The following is a 21,599-nucleotide window of genomic DNA, read 5'->3' as shown; positions in this document are numbered from 1 at the left end:
TTTCCAACAGGGTCACACACTCTAATCCTTTCCATACAATTCCACCAACTGGGGACCAAGCAACAACATATAAGCCATAGGGACCGCCCTCATTCAAGCCACAACAGTATGTACATTTAAATGCACATATACATTTTATATGACTACATACACATGCATATAATACATTTGTGGATATTTTTTTAATTCCTAAGTCTACATCAATAATATGTATTTCAAGTTTTAATTACACGGTTTTATTATCTATTCAACAGTCCATGTATGTCCACTAGGAAGAATTTTGTTTTTGATGCACATTTTGTTTGGCTGGGGTTTTTTGTTTGTATTTTGTCTTACTTTGGAGTTTGGTTTTTCATTTAAGATAAGGCCCTACCATGGAGCTCTGGCTGACCTAGAACTTGCTATGTAGACCAAGCTGGCCTAAAATTCATATGGATTCGCCTGCCTCTGCCCCAAGGGCTGGATCAGAAGCATGTGCTGCTGATGTCTATTTCCTGAGTTAGGAGGTCTCTAGTTCCCGTACTAGATGGCCTCTAGAATGAGGGGGGGTTACAGGCACAGGCCAAACTACAGCTATAGTCAGTGTCTGTCTGTCTGTCTGTCTGTCTGTCTCTCTCTCTCTCTCTCTCATTATTATTATTATTGTTGTTGTTTTATTTTGTTTTTCAGACATGGTCTCACTGTGTAGCCCTGGCTGGCCTAGAACTTGCTTTGTAAACCAGACTGACCTCAAACTCACAGATATCCACCTGCCTCTACCTCCCAAGTGCCAGAATCAAAGGTGTGGGCCATCATGCCCATCCGGTCCCAAATTCCCTTCCTTAAGAGGGTTTTGAATTTTTTTGTTTGTTTGCCGAGATATGGTCCTTTTATGTAGCCAAGACTAGCCAAGAATTTGCCAGGTAGCTCAGGCTGTCTTGAATTTACAATCCTACTGCTTTGGCCTCTGGGTTACAAGCACACACCATCATGCCAGACAAAGGGAAAATTGTATCTTGATTCAGACTTGCTTAGTAATAAATATACCAATACTTTGCTGGTGCTGGGACATTACTTTGGAGATTTTTGGTAAAAATTTATTAACCTTGAGTGTTTATGTTTATATTTTCAAAACTTTTAGAAGAAGGAATTATAAAGAAATTACTATAAATACTTACTGAGTGGTGTTGTATCAGGAGGTGGAAAGTTCTCAGTAAAGTTGACATTACATAAGTCTGTACTACAGCAGCAAAAACGGTATGTTCCATTCTGAATTGAGGGTGGAGTGGTAGTTACTACACATTCTTCATAGTGACACTCTTGGGGATCACCAATGTGAGACCAGCATCCTAAGGATCAATATTAAAATAAATTAGGAACGGTAAGTAAAACAACCAACTATGAAACAGCTGCCGCCATGTAAATATAGTCATAAAGGACACCACAGACATTCGCAGGGAAAAACAACCAACAAAACAATATGATTAACTGTATCACTATTATAAGTATTATTGAGGAAACAGCAAGGTCCAACTATTTTAGGTTCAAGTTGTTCTCAACTTTACAATAATAGTGCAATCATAACAAAGATTCAGGGTCAGTCACTCTCTTACAATTCTGTAATCAATGTTTGCATGATGGTAATCTTGGGAAAACACAGCAATTTTAATGTAAAGTCTTTAAAATAACCATACATTTTATGATGTATTAATTCTACATTAAAAAAATCTACTTAAAAAAATCAATGAGAAAAAAATAAAAATAAAAAGCAATCAGACACAACTTTTATGTATGTTTGAAGTTTTTCATTGCCAGGTAATGCATTTCAGTAAAAACCATAAAACAGCACAGTGTTCAAAGCATTTAAGTAAACTGTGATACATACACAGTGAAATATGGTGCTGAGGTACACATGTCTTCAGAGAGCTTTTACAATAACACGGGGGGATATAACAACACCCTAATTTTAAAAAAGACTGGTATTCATATAAATATTAAAGTACATGGAAAATGTACTTAAAGGAAAAAAATCAATATAAAAATAATATATTTTTAAGAGAACTGAGTTGTAGACCTTGGCTTTTCTGAATAGATTTTTTTTTTTTTTTTTTTTGTATTTTTTTTCCAAACTTCATTCACAAACATTAATTTATAAAAAGAAAGATGTTCTTAAAACACACTAAAAGGTCAGGCATGGTAGAGTATGACTTTAGTCTCAGCATTTGAGAAACAAAAGAAGGCAGATCTCTGTGAGCTCCAGGCTAGGCTGGTCTATACAGTGAGACCCTACTTCAGGCAAGCACACAAATAAACTACACTAAAAGTAAACTTTCCTTTATGAATTTGGAGTGAATTATAGAAATATTTATGTGTTTATCTTCTTCTTTACTACTTTTCTGGATAGAATTTTAGTCTACCTTCATGTCTTTTCTAGATAAGCTCCAATGGTATGGAAACAGTGCTGAAGACATAGCCCATGGCCGAGAACTTGCCTGTGTGCACGACATTCTGTGTTTGATTCTCAGCACCCAAAAGAAAAGGGAAAAAAAGCAATTTTAGGTTTAAAAAAAAGTCTTACTTGGGGGCTGGAGAGATGGCTCAGTTGTTAAGAGCACTGACTGCTCCTCCAAAGGGCCCAGGTTCAAACCACAGCATCCATATGGCAGCTCACAAGTATCTCACACAGAGATTCATGCAGGTGTAACACCGATAGTACAGAATAAAAAGGTAAATTTTGTTTTAATGTTACTTACCTTGTTTCACAAGATTGATGTCCCCTTTTGATTTCTCCCACAGACCGTAGCACGTGCTCCCTTTGGAGCACAGAATTGTCCCATTTTCCTGAGAGATCCGACTCTCTCCTACCCCAAGGTCCTGTTGATATGGATCCTTAAATGCACACAACCGTTCCTGATTCTGGGAAGCTGAGAAGAAAGAACAAAGAACACAATGATAAACTGATGTTTCTTTGATAATACTATTGATTAAAATAATCTTTATGATTTCATTCAATAATATACAATAATCTAATTTGAGTAAGATAAGTTTTCTTGTTAAATCTTTCAAATTTAATTATTGAATAAATTTTTAATTTTACATTTACCCAATAATTTTCTGTTTTTAAACGTTTTTGCAGATTTATTTATTTTAGTTATATGTGCACCTGAGTTCAGGTGCCTAAGGAGGACAGAGGTGCTGGATGTAAGCTGCCTGACGTGGTTGCAGTGAACTGAACTTAAGCCCTCTGGAAGAGCAATACACTTGCTTTTAACTACCTAACCATCTCTTTATCCACACCTTCCAGCAATTCCCTTTTGGACATTAATTTTTATATCTAAGCAATAAGAATTTAAAGAAAATATATTCCCTGATGACAGACTTTTTTTACACATATAATTCCTATCACTCTTTCTACTATTAAATATTTCTGCTATTCAAAAAAAGGAAATACTATTTTCAACAGGGCATGGTGGATATCTGTAAGTTCCAGGCCAGCCTGGGCTACAAAGTGACTTCGAACAGCAAGAGCTACAAGATGAGACCCTGTTCCAAAAGGAAAAAAAAAGGTGGGGGGGAGAAATACCATGTTCTAAATTAACCTTTAAAACCAACACACAGACTAGGCATGGTGTTGCATGCCTTTAATCCAACACTTGGGAGGCAGACACAAGTAGATCTGAGTTGCAAACCAGCCTGGTCTACACAGCTAGTTCCAGGCCAGCCAGAGCTACATAGAGAGACCCTGCCTTAAAAACACGAATAAATAAAAACAAAAATCCTAAAAGCCCAAGAATTCTGAGCAAAAAGAAAATGATTTTATATTGCTTAAAATAGCCAAGTGAAAATGTTCAATAGCTCCTCGAGGAATAACACAGTTGTTCCTTAGTTTAATGCCATCCCATCTTTCTTCATATATATTATGTGATTTAGCTGATTCCAATAAAGCATTTGCATGAGGCTCACTGATTAACAAACACTAACCAGCACTGTGAAAGAAGTAAAAGGTTATCAAAAGCAACATCTGATCTTTATTCGTTTTTAAAACAGACTTTCCTAATATGTCTGAGTAGCAAAGACAATCACTAAGCACAAGCAACACTTTCTTACGACCTTCTGAACCTGTTCTTTATTGAAGTGTACAGCACTGGAATAGTGTAACTCAGGAGCATTTTAGCAATGCATACTAGTTATTAAATTAATGTTTCTGGACATAACAAAGGAGCATAGAAAAGGAATGGTGGGCAGCCTTGATGACTCAGTCTACCCAGCTTAGATAACCAGACCTGCCCCATTTACTGATATGCAAAGTACTTTAGAAGTAGTTATATAGAGCTGCAGTTATCAAATTTTATTCTGACAAACCAAACCACAGATACTAATCAATAAAAAAAATGTGGCTTGATGTATATATCTTTAAACTACTTTAAAATATTCTAGAAAATACCAACACCAACTAAAGAGCAATATGCATATATTCTCTTCAGATAAGCATAACATTTTAGGAAGAAAGAACGTCAGCAATAAGGGTTCTGTTTAAAACCATAGTAGTTGCTCACGAAATGAGAATGCAGTCTCTACACAGTTCTTTGTCTCCATCATGAAAGATCAGTACACTAAAGGAGGGACGTGTTTTCAAAGACGGCTAAAAGCCAAGAAAAGAAAAGTCAATTTGCAGTTCAAACAAGAGTTCTAAGGCATCTGGGAACCTGAGAAGGAATGCAATAAGAGTTGAAACTGGAATAAATGAGAAAATGTTGTTTAGAGGGACATTATTCTACTGGGGGGAGGTCAGAGACTGAAGCTGAATACCAGTCTAGCACTGGAAAAATGACACCTCAACTAAACACAACCAGTTCCTTCTTGAACTCTGCAAGCAGTTCCACTGAAAGAATACGGCGAGAAAAACAAACAACAAACATTCCAGATGTTGAAGTCCTGATGCAAAAACACAAGGAACATGACAAACCAAGGTAACTTGACTCCCCCAAAAATCAATGACTCCATAGCAACGGCTTCTAAGGCTTCTCAAACTACCCCACAGAATGAAAATGGAGGAACACTTCCAAACTCTTTTTAATTAAAAACAAAAAGGGAAAAAGTCACTGACCCTGCTAAGCATAGATCAAACATTTCAATAAAATATCTACAAACAGAACTGAAGAACACACCAGGAGAAATCATTCACCATAACCAAGTTGGCTTCACAGCGGAGGAAAGGATGGTCCAACAAATCTAAGTTATTATGAATAACAACAATCAATGGCCTCAAGCAGAAAAATTATAATTTCATCTCAATTGATGTAAAAGAGTTTTGACCGGACAACATCCCTTCACAAAGGCCCTAAAAAGAAAGTTATATAACAAATATAACTCATACAAGATACATGTGACAAACCTACAGCCAACATTAATTATACTAACTAGTAAAAACTCAGAAGCACTAAAATCAAAACAAGATAAGGACATTCACTTTTTTCTTAAACTTGTGTGTGTGTGTGTGTGTGTGTGTGTGTGTGTGTGTGTGTGTGTGTGTTGGAGACCAGGAAATACTGTGAGATCATGTGGGTCTGGAGATCAAACTCAGGTCATCAAGCTTGGAGGCAAGTACCTACATCCATTAAGCCATGTTGCAGACCTGAGTGACCACCCTCGCCTTTCTTCCTTTCTCCTTTTTCCCCCTTTCCTTCTTTCCTTCCCTTCCCTTCCCCTTCCTTCTCTTTCTTTCCTTTCCTTTCCTGAGACAGGATCTCACTATGCATCCCTGGCTAGCCTGGTACTCCCTCTATGGTTGGTGGTAGATAACCCTGAATTCCACCTCCTTCTGCCTTCCCAGTGCTGAGATTAAAGGCAAGTTCCACTATACCTAGCTCACTTGTTCGTTCTTAGTCAATATACTGCTTGATATATTAGCTAGAGTAATGAGCCAAGAGAAGGGACTGAAATACAAACAGAAAATGAAAAGGTCAAAATACTCTTTGCAAATAATATTCTACAGTTTTAGATATATGAAATATTAAACATTATAGCCACTAGATAAATGCAAATTTAAACTACATTTAGATTACATCTCACAGAAATGGTATCATTTAAAACACAAAAGCTGATGAGAACCCTTCCTTATACTGCTTCTAGAAATGTAAAGCCATCTAGTAACTATGGAAATCAGTATGGGTGTTTGTAATACACATACATTCAACAACCGATGCAGAGCACGTTACAGTCCAGCTATAACTGAATACTTATACCAAGGACTCCAAGTCAACATATCACAGGGATATTTGCAGATGAGTATTGTTGAAACACACTCACAAGAGCTAAGTTATAGAAACAACATAAAGAATTTTTTGCAGCCAAGAAGAAGAAAGTTATATCATTTATAGGAAAATAGATAAAACCGGATATATTCAAATTAGGTGAATTAAGAGCTTGCCAATGGTGGTTCACACCTTTAATCCAACACTCAAATGGAAGAAGAGAAAGATGAATTTCTGAGTTCTAGGGGAGAGTGGTCTACAAAGGGAATCCAGGACAATCTGGGCTATATGAGGCCTGTCTCAAAATAATAATAAAAAATTAACTAAAAAACGACCTGGAAGATGGTTCAATGAATAAAGTGTTGGTCCTGCAAGTATGGGTGTGGAGTTTGCCTAGAAACCATGGAAATCTGGAAGTAGTAAACACCTGTAGTCCCAGGGCTCTTTCAGAAAGATAGAAGGCAGAGCCTGGTGCAGCAAATAACAAAGATTCTGAGGCACATGGCTTTAATGACAGCGTTGGGGAGGCAGAGGCAGGCAGATCAAGGCCAGCCTGGGCTCCACAGCAAGCTCTAGGCCAGTCAAGGCTGCACAGTGAGCACCTGTCTACACGGAGGAGGAGGAAGGATTCACTTCTAAAACTTTATAAGGGACGCAAGGCATAAAACAGAACTCCCTGGAGTTTGTGAAAGCAGGATTGTTTATTCTAGAAAATTAGAAGGCCATTCTATAGTTGAGAATTTCAAAATGATACGGAATTGGTGGATTTATTCCAAGCATGCAAAGCTAGAATCAACTTTCAAATATCTTATCAAGTTATGGAAGCTTAAACAACTTAAATGATTTTTTAAAACGTAAGACATAAAATCCTTCCGATTTAAAAAGAATAAAAAAAGGAAACAAAAATCTCCTGATGAAATTCAACTCCTACTTACGCCAAACGAGGGGTGATAAATAGTGTGCAGAGAAAGAACTCTCCTCTCCAAATGCCACCCCATCCACACATGGCTGACCTTTGGTAAATGCAGGGAAAGGGCCAGTGAGATGGCTCAGTATGTAAACAAACTTGTCACCGAGCCTAATGACCTGAGTTGATCTCTGGAACCCACACTGTGGAAGAAGAGAACCAACTCCTGTAAACTGTCCTCGGGCCTCTACACATGCGCCACAGTCCATGTGAGCACATACACACATGCATGTATGCTTACTTGTGCATGCACACACACACAAGTGAATAGTAAATGATTTTTAAGAATATAGGAAAAATAAAACATTCCTAATGAATCCAAATATGCATATGTTTATGTAATAAATAAGGAGATGGAAAGGGGTGTGGGTTTCTGATCTTTATCACTAGGTAGACAACTAAATTCGCTTTTTTTCCCCTCTAGATAAGGTTTTACTATGTAACCCAAGTTAGTTTCAGGATTGCAAGTGCTAAGTCTATAGTTAATTTTAATTTTCAACCAAATGAATTTCTGTTTCTTGTTCAAATCTTACATATTTTCTTGGTTCTCCATCCTGAAATCACTGTGTGTGTTTGTGTGTGTGAGAGAGAAAGAGAGAGAGACAGAGAGAGGGAGACACACACGGAGAGAGATTATGGTCACTTGATTTTCAAATGTAAAAATTAATTTCTATTTCTTTCTCCACCCAGGAATGAACTAACTACAAATGCATACATATTTCTCTTCAGTTTTTAAAAAAAATGAACAAACATGTAATGTATCTAAGTAATATTTTCTTTAATTGTACATCTTTAAAAGATTTGTTTATTTTATGTATATGAGTACACTGTAGTTGTCTTCAGACACACCAGAAGTGAGCATCAGATCCAATTATATATGGTTATGAGCCACCATGTAGTTGCTGGGAACTGAACTCAGAACCTCTGAAAGAACAGTCAGTGCTCTTAACCACTAATCAATCTCTCCAGCCCCTTTTGTTGTACTTCTTGATATTCACTGGTACCTTTTCAATAAAAAGGAATGTGAAAGTAAAATATATGCATAAAATAGCATAATAATGAAACTCCTCACTTTGGACACTATTTTTAAAATTAATTGTAAATGTATGGTCTTTTTTTCAGATAAAGAAAATAACATTATACTTCAAATACTGTTTTTATTCCTTTCCCTCTTCTCTGGAGATGGCAATTATTCTATATCTGTATGGTTTCTAAGATCAGCACATAGACCAAGCTGGCCTCAAACTCACAGAGACCCACCTGCTGGACTCCCAAGTGCTGGGATTAAAGACGCCTCACTATGGCTTGCCTTAAAAAAAAAGTCTTCTTTTCTTTGGTTTCTCAAAACGGAGTTTCTCTGTGTAGCCGTGGTTGTCCTGGAACTTGCTCTGTTGGCTGGCCTTGAATTTATGGAGATTTGCCTGCCTCTGCCTCGTAAGCACAGGGACTAAAGGTGTGTGTCACCATTCTGTGGCCTAAATTTTTTTTTAATGGCATGGACATTCTAGCGCCAAAAAATTTAAACACTAGATTTTTAACTTTTGTTTAATTTCAATTAATTCTTCAAATACAAAGTCAACTTTAAAAATTCTAGGCATACAGGGTAGATGGTGTCTGTAGTCCTAGTCTCAGGAAGCGAACAGATGACTTGAGCCCAAGAATTCAAAACAGATTGGGCAACAGCACATCCAAACACAGATTTAAGATGCAAAGATTCTATATGCTGCTGTATCTTTCATGATGTATAGTTTTTATTGGTTTACTGAACAGACATAAATATCAATTCATGTTTGTCACTGTTATATATGAAAATACAGATAAATTGACGACTAACCAAAAGTAGACAAAAGCAGAAATGTAAGATGAACTGCCTGGTGGTGACTGGCAGGATACTTAATAAACAGGCAGCATCCACAAAACTATCAACTCAAACTTCTTGAGAAGGTCTATACTTTTTATGTCTCTAAAGTCTGGCGTTCATAAATCTAAAATTTTAGAAATTATACACAATTATAGAGAAACATTTTCAAATTAATTCTACAAAACTTTTTTTAGAATTCAGAAATAGCCAATATATATACTGAGAAGATTTAAGAGGCAAAAACATTACAGTAATAACCAACAGTTTACTCGTGGGCAGATGAAAACTGGGGAACAAAATGCACAAGAATTCTGGTTCAGAGAATGCAAAATAAAATGAAGCTGTTTTAGTAAGACGAAATATAGACATGAAAGAGACGATTACTACTCTGAAGATCTGCTAAATTCACAATGAATAATTTCAAGTGAGTTTCCCTAAAAGACAGCAACCCTTTGAAGTCCAGGCTGGCCTCGAATACATTGTATAGTCCCAGCTGATCTTAAAATCACAGTTCCTGCTCAAAGCTTGAATACAGGGAGTGCAGGCATAAGTCATACACCCAGCTTATCTTTTTTTTTTTTTATCTTCACTGCCATTCTATGTCTAAACAATCCAAAAGTCTAACAACACTTATCTTCCAGTAGTTGAAATATATTTATCTGTACTGGAGAAGTCTAAGCATCTTATCTCTGCCCTGGAACATAGTTCAGGGACTAATTCTGGGTATGCTTATGTGCTTGGCTTCTGTTTATCTAAGTGTCAAAATGAACTATCTAAAATAAACAGCACAGAAACCTTACAGGCATGGGGCAAAAAACTGAGTAACTGAAGAAACGATATCCTTTTCCCAGAAGACAATTTGATTTCAGAGTTTCACCCTAGCAACAGTCCTGTTATAAAACATGAAGGAAAGAGTCTATTTTCCCTATCGTGTGTGTGTGTGTGTGTGTGTGTGTGTTTGTGTGAGTACGCACTCCAGAGGATGATGTTGGACGTCCTCTTCAATTACTGTCCGAATTTTTCCTGCATGCCTGGTACCCTTGGAAGCCAGAAGAGAGCCTCAGATCCCTTGGAACTGGAGTTACAAGTGGTTGTCAGTCACCATGTAAATGCCAGGAACTGAACCTGAGGCCTCTGCAAGAGTGACAAGTGTTCTTAACCCCTGAGCCATGGATATATTAACAGAAATTTCCCCCCTGAAATTTAGTATAAACTCAAATTTTTTTTTGTAACAAAAACAACCTCACAACATTTATTGTCATCTAATGATAATGTACAATTATAATAAGATGAGTAAATGTAGCTCCCAGCAGAAGACATCTTTAAAAACACCAAACAGCTTTCTCAACTTCTCCCATGTTTGACCATTGTTAGTTGGAAACACTCTGGAGCAGAGTAATATTGTCTCCTTTTAGCATGATCCGACCCAGTTGTTTTCTTGACTTTGTTTTAGAATGAATTTCTTCTGCATCATCTAATACGAGGTTCATGTACTCAACAAAGCCGATAATACAACCCTCTATCCGCATATTCACTTGCTCATACAGCCACACCTGAATTCAAGATCTATTTTGCAAGTATCTGAAGATAAGGTTGATGGGCTGCACCATCACCTTCTGCACTTTCTGGCCCTGGCCGCGGTACGCCATGGTGGAAATCACAAAGACCACACGAGTAGGAAGGCCGTCTCAGAAAGCCATAAATTCAAATTTTTAAATTTAATTATAATAAATCAAACAAAATGGACTCTTTATTTTCCAGTCTAATAATAAATCATTAATTATGCCCTCTTCTTCTGTGCCATGCTGAGAAATGGATCTAGGATCTTGTACATAGGAAAGGGCTCTACAGAGCTGCATCTCAGCCCTTAACTTATATATTTCTATACCCAGATGGCAAAATAACTGTTATTCTGTTAAGCATTGTCATAACTTCAAATTAAGAGCACACTGGGGGACGAAAATCATCAGAATATGATGCCGCTTTAGCATTTTCTTGAATTTAATGTCGTGCTGAAGACTCTTGAGATTCACAGAACTCAGTAGTTATATACAAAGCTGTATTTGTCACAGCAAAATAATACAAACAAAAAGTAACAAAAGGAAAAGATCAAGAGCCAAAGACTGGGGAAAACAAGGTCCAGCTTCCTTAGGTCTCCACAGCATCACACAGCACACACCCAGAACCCACTGCTGAATTCTGAAATACATGAAATGTTGTCTAAGGACAAGTGTCCCAAGTCTTGTTGAATACCTTGGTCAAGGAAGTGTTTTTAGTTTGGTACCAGAATTCCAGACTCACAAAAGAAAAGAAGATGGTTTACATAAACTATACTGTTTGCACACACAACATAAGCCTAGGAAACTACTCAAACTACTCTGATGAGTTAGGGAATGGTAAGAGTAGGGGAGTACAAAGGTCCTTGCACCTACAGACATGACACACAGGAAAACTCAAAATGCTAATTACACAGGGGTGTCTCCTCAATGGAAGAGAAAATATAAAATGCCAACATTCCATCCAGAAGGGTGGGAATGGATACTGTTAATGGCATAGAGACCTGTCTGCTATCTGTGGAGGCAGACCCCACCCACCTTTTGCTATAGAAACAGACCTCACCCAATTTCCACAGAATGACAACCTCCTTCCCTAGACCATTATCTTTAGCTCCCAGTGTTAACAGAACCTATTCATAGGGGAGATATCATTCAGATTATATGGCCGGATGACTTCTGTGCTATCAGTCAGAGACCACACTAGATTCAAGGCCTGTTAGCTATAGAACCCACCCTCGTGGTCCTGTCCTTTGTAAAGAAGTTTCTATGTAATCACACCTTAAACTTTAATGTGTACCTGGAAATAAAATGATTGTTGCCTGGAAACCTGAAATGGAAATAATTATTGCTTGTAAACCTTTTCCCCAAATTGTACAGTATTTTTTAAATATTCTGACAATGAACCACCTAGCATCAGACTCCCAGAATCCGAGCCAGGTTGACAAAGTCAGTCTGAACCTTTTATTCTCATCTCTGCAGGTTCATTTCTCTGCCTGGATCACCTCAGTGGTCACCCTCAGTTGGAGCACTTCCAAACACAAATTCCATATGCTAGCCAATAGCCAACTAGAAATGCAAGGCTTTCTAAGAACAGCAGTCTAAGGTCTGTTATTAACTTTCTCTGTACAAATTTGTAAAGCAACTAAAAGCTAACTAATACACATGCACAAATCACAACTCGGTTTGAAAAGTCAGTTAGTTTCAGCTCTCTCAAACAAAACAAACAAGCAAATAAAAAATCCAAAACATTGTTCTTTCTAATCAAAAGCAACAACTAAACAATCAAAGGCCAATAAGAACATCCCATGCTTCTAAGAGGCTTTCTATCTTGGGACTGGCAATAGTAGCCATTAAAGAGTCAAATGTTTATTAAGTGCCTGTTTTATGGCAGAAGTATTCTAAACCTGGGGATATGCTATGAGTAAGATAGTGTTATTCCCTTAAAGTGCTTGTATACTCGTGATATAATAGACAATAATGCATAAGTAAATGTTAATAGGAAGGCTTTGGTTGGCTCAGTGTTTCTGCCCACACGGCAGTGAATGATCACTGGTTGAAAGGTGTTTCTATGTTAGGCATCTTCCATTACTGACACAGAATCTGTCTCCCCGAAGCTGGTACTTGCCATTTCAGCTAGGCTGGCTAGCAAGCTCTGGGGAGGCACCTGTCTCTGCCTTCCCCCAGTGTTAGGGTCACCATCTCTTTTACATGATTGTTGGTGATTTGAACTCAGGTCCTTGTGCCTACTCAGGAAGTTTCACCAAATGATCCACCTATTTCCTATGCCCATGGATGGTCATTCTTATAGGCTACTCCTAAAAGAGAAGTAAATTTTAGAATATAATAGAAAATATGCCCTACCTATATAATAATATTCCTTAGGAAATACAAAATAAAACTTTTTAAATATTTTCAAATACTGCTTTGAAACTTCATAAGAAAATATTTGTTGGGAATAAGTTGTGTTTGGTTCAGAACAGAAAAGAGAAAATGAAAAGACACTAAATGGTTAGCATTACTACTTTTCTATGTGGAATAATATAAATACTACTCAATGTTGATTTGATGTCAAAACTATATACAACTATTTGGAGTGGAGAGATGGCTCAGCAGTTAAGAACATCTGTTGTCCTTGCAGAGGACTTGAGTTCAATTCCCAGCATACACACAGTGGCTCATAACCACTTGTAATTCCAGTTCCAGAGGATCCAATGACCTCCAGAGGCTCATGAACACTTGTGCGGCATGTTCATACACGCAGGCACACATATACAAATAAATAAATAAGGTTTAAAAGATCATCCAACAATTTCATGGTTAAGATGTTCAGCAAGTATGGAAGAGAAAGTTACTTCTATACCCGAGAGAGTGCAACAATGAAAAACCCATAACCAGCGCCATATTCAATAGTGGGAAACAAGAACAAGAACAGACATCAGCTCTCTCATTTCTATTAAACACTGTTAGAAAAGCCTACAAAAACTAAAAACAAAGGCATAGAGACCAAATTTGAAAAGAAATGAGAAAGACATTTAACCATAGGTGACATGGTCTTGTACATAACAATTCTTAAGAAATCGTGTTTAAAAATAAATTAGAGCTAATAAATGCATTCAGCAATGTTCCAGGATATAAGATCACTATATAAAAACCAACTGTATCTCTACCCACTAGTAGTGCACATTCCAAAAGAAACCGTGCAAGATTCATACACTGAAAATAAGAACATTATTGAAAACATTAAAGCTCTCAGCAGACATTTCATTCCTACAGGATTTCAGGACAATGCTGTGAGTGGCCAAACTTCTCAAACACATCTGCTTATTCAATGCAAATCCTATCAAACAGTAGTTGCCTTTTTTGTAACAACTAGTAACTGGCTTTTAATTTTTATATTGGTATTCTAAGCACCTACAACAGCCAAAATAATCTGAACAAAAGATTAAAAATAATTCTGTGTCCTGATTTCAAATCCTACTACAAATCATCTAATGAGAACAGTGTGGTATTGTCATGAAGAAAAACACATACATCTGTGGAACAGAAATTGGCCATTCAGATATAGGTGGTAAATTAACAGATTTTCTAATCTTGAGACAAAGTCTCACTGTGTATCCCCGGCTGGCCCTGAGTTTGTGATAGTCGTTCCTTGGCCTCCTAAGCGCTAGCTAAGAGGCATGTACCATCTCCAGCTGGGTAAACTTATTTTTAAGACAATGCCAAGATAATTTAATGAGGGAAAAAAAAAACTAACCTAACAAACAGTGTTGCTACTGGATAACCACATGCAAAACAATCAAGTTGATGCCTCCTAGTTTCAAATTATTAACTAAAATAACTCAAAGATCATAAAATTATACACAATCATCAGGAAAAAAAAACATAGGCCCAGTACATCTGGTGAGCATGAATTATGAAACAATATTCTAACTAGTACAGGAAAGGCATCAACACAGAATGTAGAATAGAAAAACTGTGCAAGCCTTTAATCCCAGCACTTGGGAGACAGAGGCAGTAGGATCTCGTTGAATTTGAGGCCAGTCTGGTCTACAGAGTGAATTCTAGGACAGCCAGGGCTACACAGTCTCAAAAATGGAAAGAAATAAATAAGGAAGGAAGAAAGGAAGGAAGGAAGGAAGGAAGAAAAACAGTTTTATCAAAGTCTGTCCTTCAATGTATACCACCCAGAAAATAAAGGCAGCTGGCAGAATGCAGGGGGTCCTAACAGGGAACTGGTGTCCATCATATAAAAAGAACAGTTTTACTCCTGGGAATAAACCCAATAAAAACTAGCACATAGCCATTAATAACAATATTATTCATAATGTCAAAAATTGAAACAACCAATTACCTATCAAGTAATGATATTTAAAATGAATTTTAAAATGAAATGAGGGTCGAGAACATGGCTCAATAAGTGAAGTACCTGCTGCAGAAGCATAAGGACTCTGGCTCAGATCTCCAGTACCCACATAAAAAGCCGGGCATGGTAACATGCACCTGCATTTCCACTGTTAGGAGATGAAGACAGGAGAACCTCAGGGATTTTCTGGTCAGCTAGTCCAGTCAGTTAGTGAGCTCCGGGTTCAGTGAGAGACACTGACTCAAAAATAAGGTGAAGCATGAGAGAAAAAAACCTCAGTGTCAACCTCTGACCTCCATACACACACACCACACACACACTCACACATGCACACTTAATGCTACAATATGGAAAAATTTTGAAAGTTATGTCTAGTGAAATAAGCCACACACAAAGGACAACTATGACCTGATTAAAGTTCTATGAAATGTCCAGAATGAGAAATCCATAGAGATAAAACCAATTAGTGATTATCAGGAACTAAGGAATTATTAAAGGAATTATTAATAATGAATCCAAGACTTTATGTGATATAAAAAATATCTTAAAGTTACTTGTAGTAATAGTAGTGTAATTGTGAATATGCTAAAAATGTTTAATTCTTTTGAAAGATTTACTTGTTTTTATCTTATGTGTATGAGTGTTTTGCCTGCAAGTGTGCTGTGAACCACTTGTGTGTTTGGTGCCCACAGAAGCCAGAAGAGGACATCAGTTCCCATAGAACTGGAGTAACACATGGTTATGAGCTGTCACATAGGTACTAGAAACTGAACCACATCTTCGGATGAGCAGCTAGTGTTCTTAATCATCTCTCCGGTACCATGGTGAATTCTTTAGGCTAAAAATTGAGTAGTTATGTATATTATAACTCAATAGAGACTGTACAGGAAGTGAACAGAGCTGGTTGTAGTGGCATATACACCTGTAATGCCAGCATGCTGGAGGCTGAGGCTGTTCAAGAGTTCTGAAGCCAGACAAAAAGAAAAGAAAAAGAAGGGGTGTGTATACATGGGAATGAAATGCGTTTTTAAAAAATAGAATATAGAAGTCCGAGTGGAGTGAGTGAGTCAAGTGGTTGTGTGTTCGCGTCTCGGAAACCGGCAGACCTTGCAGCATACCTCACCAACTGACAAAGAGCAGAATGCAGAATTTAAAGCAGCTTTCTCACTATTTGACAAGGATGGGATGGGACAATAGCCACACAGGAGCTGGGGACAGTGATGATGCTCTGGGGCAGAACCCCACAGATCAATGAAGCAGATGGCGGGTGGTAATGGCACAATTGACTTCCCTGAATTTCTGACAATGCTGGGAAGAGAAATGAAAGACACAGACAGTGAAAAAGAGATTGGAGAAGCAACCTGTGTGCTGGATAAGGACGGCAATGGCTATATTAGTGCAGCAGAGCTTTGCCATGTGATGACAAACCTTGGAGAGAAGTTAACAGATGAAGAGGATGATGAAATGATCGGGGAAGCAGACGTTGATGGGGATGCTTGGGCAAACTACAAAGAGTTTGTACAAATGAAGACAGCAAACTGAAGACACTGTACAGAATGTGTTAAATTTCTTGTACAAAATTATTTGCCTTTTCTTTGCAACATATCTGTAAAAGGTTCCCCCTACTGTCAAAAATCATGCATGTATAGTAATTAGAACTTCGCTCCGCCATGTTTTCTTCCCTTGTCTTATTTCACTGTCCTTAAACCTTATTTTAGAAAATTGACCAAGTATATGTTGCATGTGGCTTCCTCTGGATATATCTAAGCCCTTTTGCACATCCAGCCTTAGATGGAGTTGGTCAAATGAGAGAACATCTGGGTTATGCCCTTTTTAAAGTAGCTTTTAGGAACTGTCAGCATGTTGTTGAAGTGTGGAGTCGTAACTGCGTGGACTGTGGACAACAACACATACTTTTTAAAAAATATTTATTTATTTATGTACCTGAGTACACTGCAGCTGTCTTCAGACACACCAGAAGAGGGCATCGGATTCCTTTACAGGTGGTTGTGAGCCACCATGTGGTTGCTGGAAACTGAACTCAGAACAGTCAGTGCTCCTAACCACTGAGCCCAACAACATGTACTTAAAATCTGCACTACTGCAAGACGGGTGTTCCATCCAGGTGCTCGGACACTGGGTTCTTTTGTTTTTGCACTGCTCGTATTGTACCAGAAACATTTTCTTTTATCGTTACTTGCTTTCTAAACTTTGTTTAGCCACTTAAGAAAAAATCTGCTTATGGCACAATTTGCCTCAAATCCATTCCAAGTTGTATATTTGTTTTTCAATTAAAAAATTACAATTTACACACAAAAAAAAAGAATATAGAAAGTTAAATTTTACTTGCAACAACTGAAATGTACAGATATGAACAATCAAGTTCAAATTTCAGAAAGAGAGGATGGAGAGACGGCTCAGCGGTTAGGAGCACTGACTGCTCTTCCAGGGGTCCTGAGTTCAATTCCCAGCAACCATATGGTGGCTCACAGCCATCTGTAATGGGATCTGATGCTCTCTTCTGGAAAGAATTTAAGGTTTTTGAGAACAAAAAACTCCAAATAGATGCTAATTGGCAAAAAGAAAAAAAAATTCCATTTGAATAATACAGAAAAAAGTTATAGAAATAAAGAAGAAAAAGTGTAAATTTAACTCTATTTCAATTTCAAGACAAATAGTTTATAAAGAATTCCTAAGTCCTGCTGTTAACAAAACCTGCAAGTTCAACAAAGCCAACTTGGACTGAAGTTATTTTCAGTACAGAGAAAGTATACAAAGATGTAAAACTGTTTTCTAGGAATGAGACCATAAATAAATTAGGTTTATAAAATACTATTAAATAATAACCAGAAGTCAAATTCTCAAAAAAAGTAAGAATTCATCTTAGTGTACCATCCCTACTATGATCTATTCAAATGTTCTCAGGAACAAGGAGTTCAATAACCTAAGAGGTCATGCACCTCATTCCAATTCCTAAGGCCTAGATAAAAAGATTTTTTTAAAAAGATAAACCAATTTATTGTGTGAAAAAAATAGTTTATTCTCATCATTATCAATAGGTAAATTAGTTCAATATAAAAAATGCTGTTTTGAGTCACAACTAGTAGATAACATATTAAATATAAATAAAAATTTCATGAAGCAGTATTTTACCATGGCATTTTCCTACAATTTTACTAGAAAAATAAAAGTAATCTAAACAATAGTTTATTAATTTGAAACTATTTTAACATAAAAGGCCATCTCCTCTTTCCCAGTTGTTCAGGTATGAATCAGAAGAAATTTCTTTTACTACATGGCTCTTGATCCAGAGACACCATCATTACTCTGGCCCAGCCCTGGCCTATATGCAGTGCCTCTCAAAGCTGGCTCTGGACTTCCATATGCCCACATCATTTTTGAGTACTTCCTAACTTTCCTGTATCATTAAATGATCCAGCTACATCTTGATTCTCTCTTCCCTAACCTAGTAATCAACCATTTCTCCAGAGGGTTTTTGTTGTTGTTTGTTTCACTTGGAGAATGTTACCAGAATCAAGATCTGAACAGTGCTGTGGGTGTCGTAACTTCTAGATGCTCTCAGCGAAGAGGTTAGGAAGCCTGCTCTCATTAGCCACATACTGCTTTCATTTATTTGCTAACGCAAGTACATATTTTAAGTGAAACTCCGAGGAACAATTCAGAACTGCTGACTAACTCATTCCTCTATGATGAAGAAACTTAACCAAACACATAATGTTTATGTGTAATTTATCTTGTCCTTAACCTTAGTTTTCTGAAATAACTCAGGCTAATCCTGTCTTCCCCAACTCTTTCAGCATGGTTGCTATTCATTCATAACACAATCAGCTTCATTTGTTAACTGTTTACATAACTTATATATTCTCATATCCTGATTGATCTGAATGATTTGTTTATTCTGGAGATCATGTAACTGCTTTAATGAGCATTTAAGAGGAGAACTCTGGGTTGTTTTTTTGCTTCTGTTTTTTAGCTAACAATTTGAAAACAGAAAGAAAACTCAGTATCTTTTTGACAAGCATTCACTTAGCCCCTGATGATGATGGATCGATTCACAGCATCCCAGACACGTCCAAACATAAAAGACCGTGTCGAGTGTCCTAAAATAATAAAATAATAGAAACAAGATAAAGCAGATAAAAATGCAAAAAATACTACACAACCATTGTTTTATTACTCCTTGTGTTTCCAAGATAATTCAAATGGAATGTGAAATAAAAACATGGGAAACCTTCCTGTTTCCTTGTAGGTCCTACGCCCTATTTCCTGTTTCTTTAAAATCTCAGATAGAACATTGATTAGAGGGCCTAAAAAGGCCTCACTCTTAGAAGAATCTGAATTTTTATTTTAAGATCACTTGCATGGATCTTTTACGCTGAGGACAATGGTGAAAGCCTTTATATATCTAACTGAATGAGAACACTGGGAAAGACCCATTCACTCTGGTGTGACTTACACTGATTTTAGACCCTAGCTTTTAGACCCCATTATGTCAATATAGTCAACATCTGATGATAAGGAAAAGCTAACAACAAAAATTTTTCAAGAGTAGGGATGCATGACTATAATCTCAGCATTCAGAAAATCTCAAAACACTAAACAAAACAAACAAAAACAATCTTTTTGGAAAGGTTTTTTTTTTAACTTGTATAATTAGGCAGATATTTAACAATAAAAACTAAGAAGCTGCCATAAACACATGCTTCCTGCAAAGAAATGAGAATATGAAATTATTTTTGACCTAGAAAGTGCAAAGGTAAAAATTACTCTATAGAAGATGAAGCTCTTTCAGTACTTCATCATCCAAGGCTTGATCACAGTCAGAAATATCATTATCTTCAAACAACAGAGAGATTTTGTTTTTTCTCAGTCAATCCTGTTTATGAAATACTAACGCAAAAGAATCTTGGCAGAATAAGATGTGAACACAATATTACTAAGAAATGCAATGAACAACTCAAGAGCACTTGCTCTTTTGGAGGACTGGGCACAGCTCACAACCTCCCTACTTTCAGTTCAGGTGTCAGCACCTGCTGCCTCTTCAGGCACAGACATTCCTATGGTGCACATACATATATGCAGGCAACACATTCATACACGTAAAGTAAATATAAACTTTATACATTTTTTAAAAAATAAAAGTATCTGAACAAGACAGACTACCAATAACTATAATAACTAATAACTAATGGACAAAACAAAAATATCAGCACTCAAAGTAATGTATGGATTCTGCTACTCAAGCCTAAGGACTAGAATTCAACCACTGTTAATATCAAGGCTGAGTATGGTAGTGAACACTGTAGTTCCAGGTGTCTCCAAGTACTAATTACAGATACACAGTTCTTGCTTCTATCACTCTCCTAAATTAGCCAGCTACTTGTGCTGCGTATGACATTACAGAAGGAAAGATGCTAACAGGGAAACACATAATACCTCTTCCTCTCTGTCTGTCCTTATTCATCTATAAGTTGAAGGTAGAATTCTGAGAGAATGTGTGCACCTTAAGAACTGAAACAACTGGAGCCAGTTAGCAAATTCTGGTAAGAAGCACTTGGTAAACAAGCCTGGCAGCACTGATCCAGAACCCACATGGTGAAGGGAGACTTCATAAAGCTGTTCTCCATCCTCCATACATACCCCAGGGTGTAATGCAGCCCAAGGTGGCCTCAAACTCACTAGCAAAGAATAGCTTTAGACTACTAATCCTCTTGCCTCCGTTTCCTAAGTACTGAGGCTGTATGTGTATACCACTGGGTCCAATTTATATGGCCCTGGGAACTGAAATTAGGGACTTGTGGGCGTGCGACAAATCATGAGTCATGTCCCTAGCTGAAATTAAATATCTATACATCTGAGGGCTGGATGGTCCAGGAATTAAGAGTACTTACTCCTCTTTTAGAAGACACAGATTCAGTTTCCAGAACCCAGATGCTTACAACCTTCTATAACTCCAGTTCCAGAGATCTGACATCCTCCTCTAACCTCCTCTGATCTCTGTGGGCTCACACAGATACATACACATGCATACATACACATGGTGCACATACATATACTCAGGGGCACACACATACATGCACATAAAAGTATTTTTTATATATCTGCATTTTCAGTGGCCATTTTATAAATATAAGAATAGCAAAATTTGTACATTTTAATTTAGATTCTAATGAAGTTTTGAGGTCCTAAAGCCTGAGAAAAAAGTCAGATATAGTTGTAACTATTGTTGAATGGTTATTTACTAATCCATCCTATTTTTTAATTCACTCATTACAAGTCCAGGCAAGAAAAGGTTGAATGTTGGCAGGGTAAACATAAAAATGATATAAAAATTTAATTACTTTTTCTAAATATTTTTCTATCTGCATTTTAATGAGCATTGCACAAATAATAAAAAATGGCAAAGCTCATGTGAATAATCTACATGTTAATTATTATTTTCTTCAAATAATATTGGATAATATTTTAAGAAATATACCATAAGAGAAAGAGTTAGGTATTTTAGTTCCTTTAACAGCTTTCATTTCCTGCTCTTTGAATAAGAAGGACCACAGTTTTGTTTTGCCTTAGGCCACACAATTGTGTGGGCACCCTGCCA

At 37.0% G+C, this 21,599-nt stretch overlaps 1 protein-coding gene and 2 pseudogenes across 4 annotated transcripts in view; 1 reads left to right on the top strand and 2 right to left on the bottom strand.

Annotated features, from left to right (window-relative positions):
• The window catches only part of BMPR2 (bone morphogenetic protein receptor type 2), a gene marked incomplete at its 5' end in the record, with an annotated part of 91,124 nt that overhangs the window by 45,058 nt on the left and 24,467 nt on the right, over positions 1–21,599 (bottom strand). For both annotated transcript variants that reach the window (XM_080932692.1, XM_080932693.1), the window contains 2 exons: positions 1,158–1,328; positions 2,733–2,903. In XM_080932692.1, coding sequence (XP_080788818.1) covers positions 1,158–1,328; positions 2,733–2,903 — 342 coding nt within the window. The remainder of the gene's footprint in view (positions 1–1,157; positions 1,329–2,732; positions 2,904–21,599) is intronic.
• Positions 10,289–10,734, bottom strand: LOC308433175 (small nuclear ribonucleoprotein E-like; annotated as a pseudogene). The gene has a single exon. The product of its transcript is annotated as a small nuclear ribonucleoprotein E-like (transcript).
• Positions 12,016–16,522, top strand: LOC308432985 (neo-calmodulin-like; annotated as a pseudogene). Its single transcript has 2 exons — positions 12,016–12,063; positions 16,053–16,522. The product of its transcript is annotated as a neo-calmodulin-like (transcript).

The sequence above is a fragment of the Micromys minutus genome (genome assembly GCF_963924665.1).
Source record: "Micromys minutus genome assembly, chromosome: 19".
Taxonomy (NCBI): domain Eukaryota; kingdom Metazoa; phylum Chordata; class Mammalia; order Rodentia; family Muridae; genus Micromys; species Micromys minutus.
Note: the sequence above shows the minus strand (reverse complement) of the source record. Positions and strands in the feature narration are given on the sequence as shown.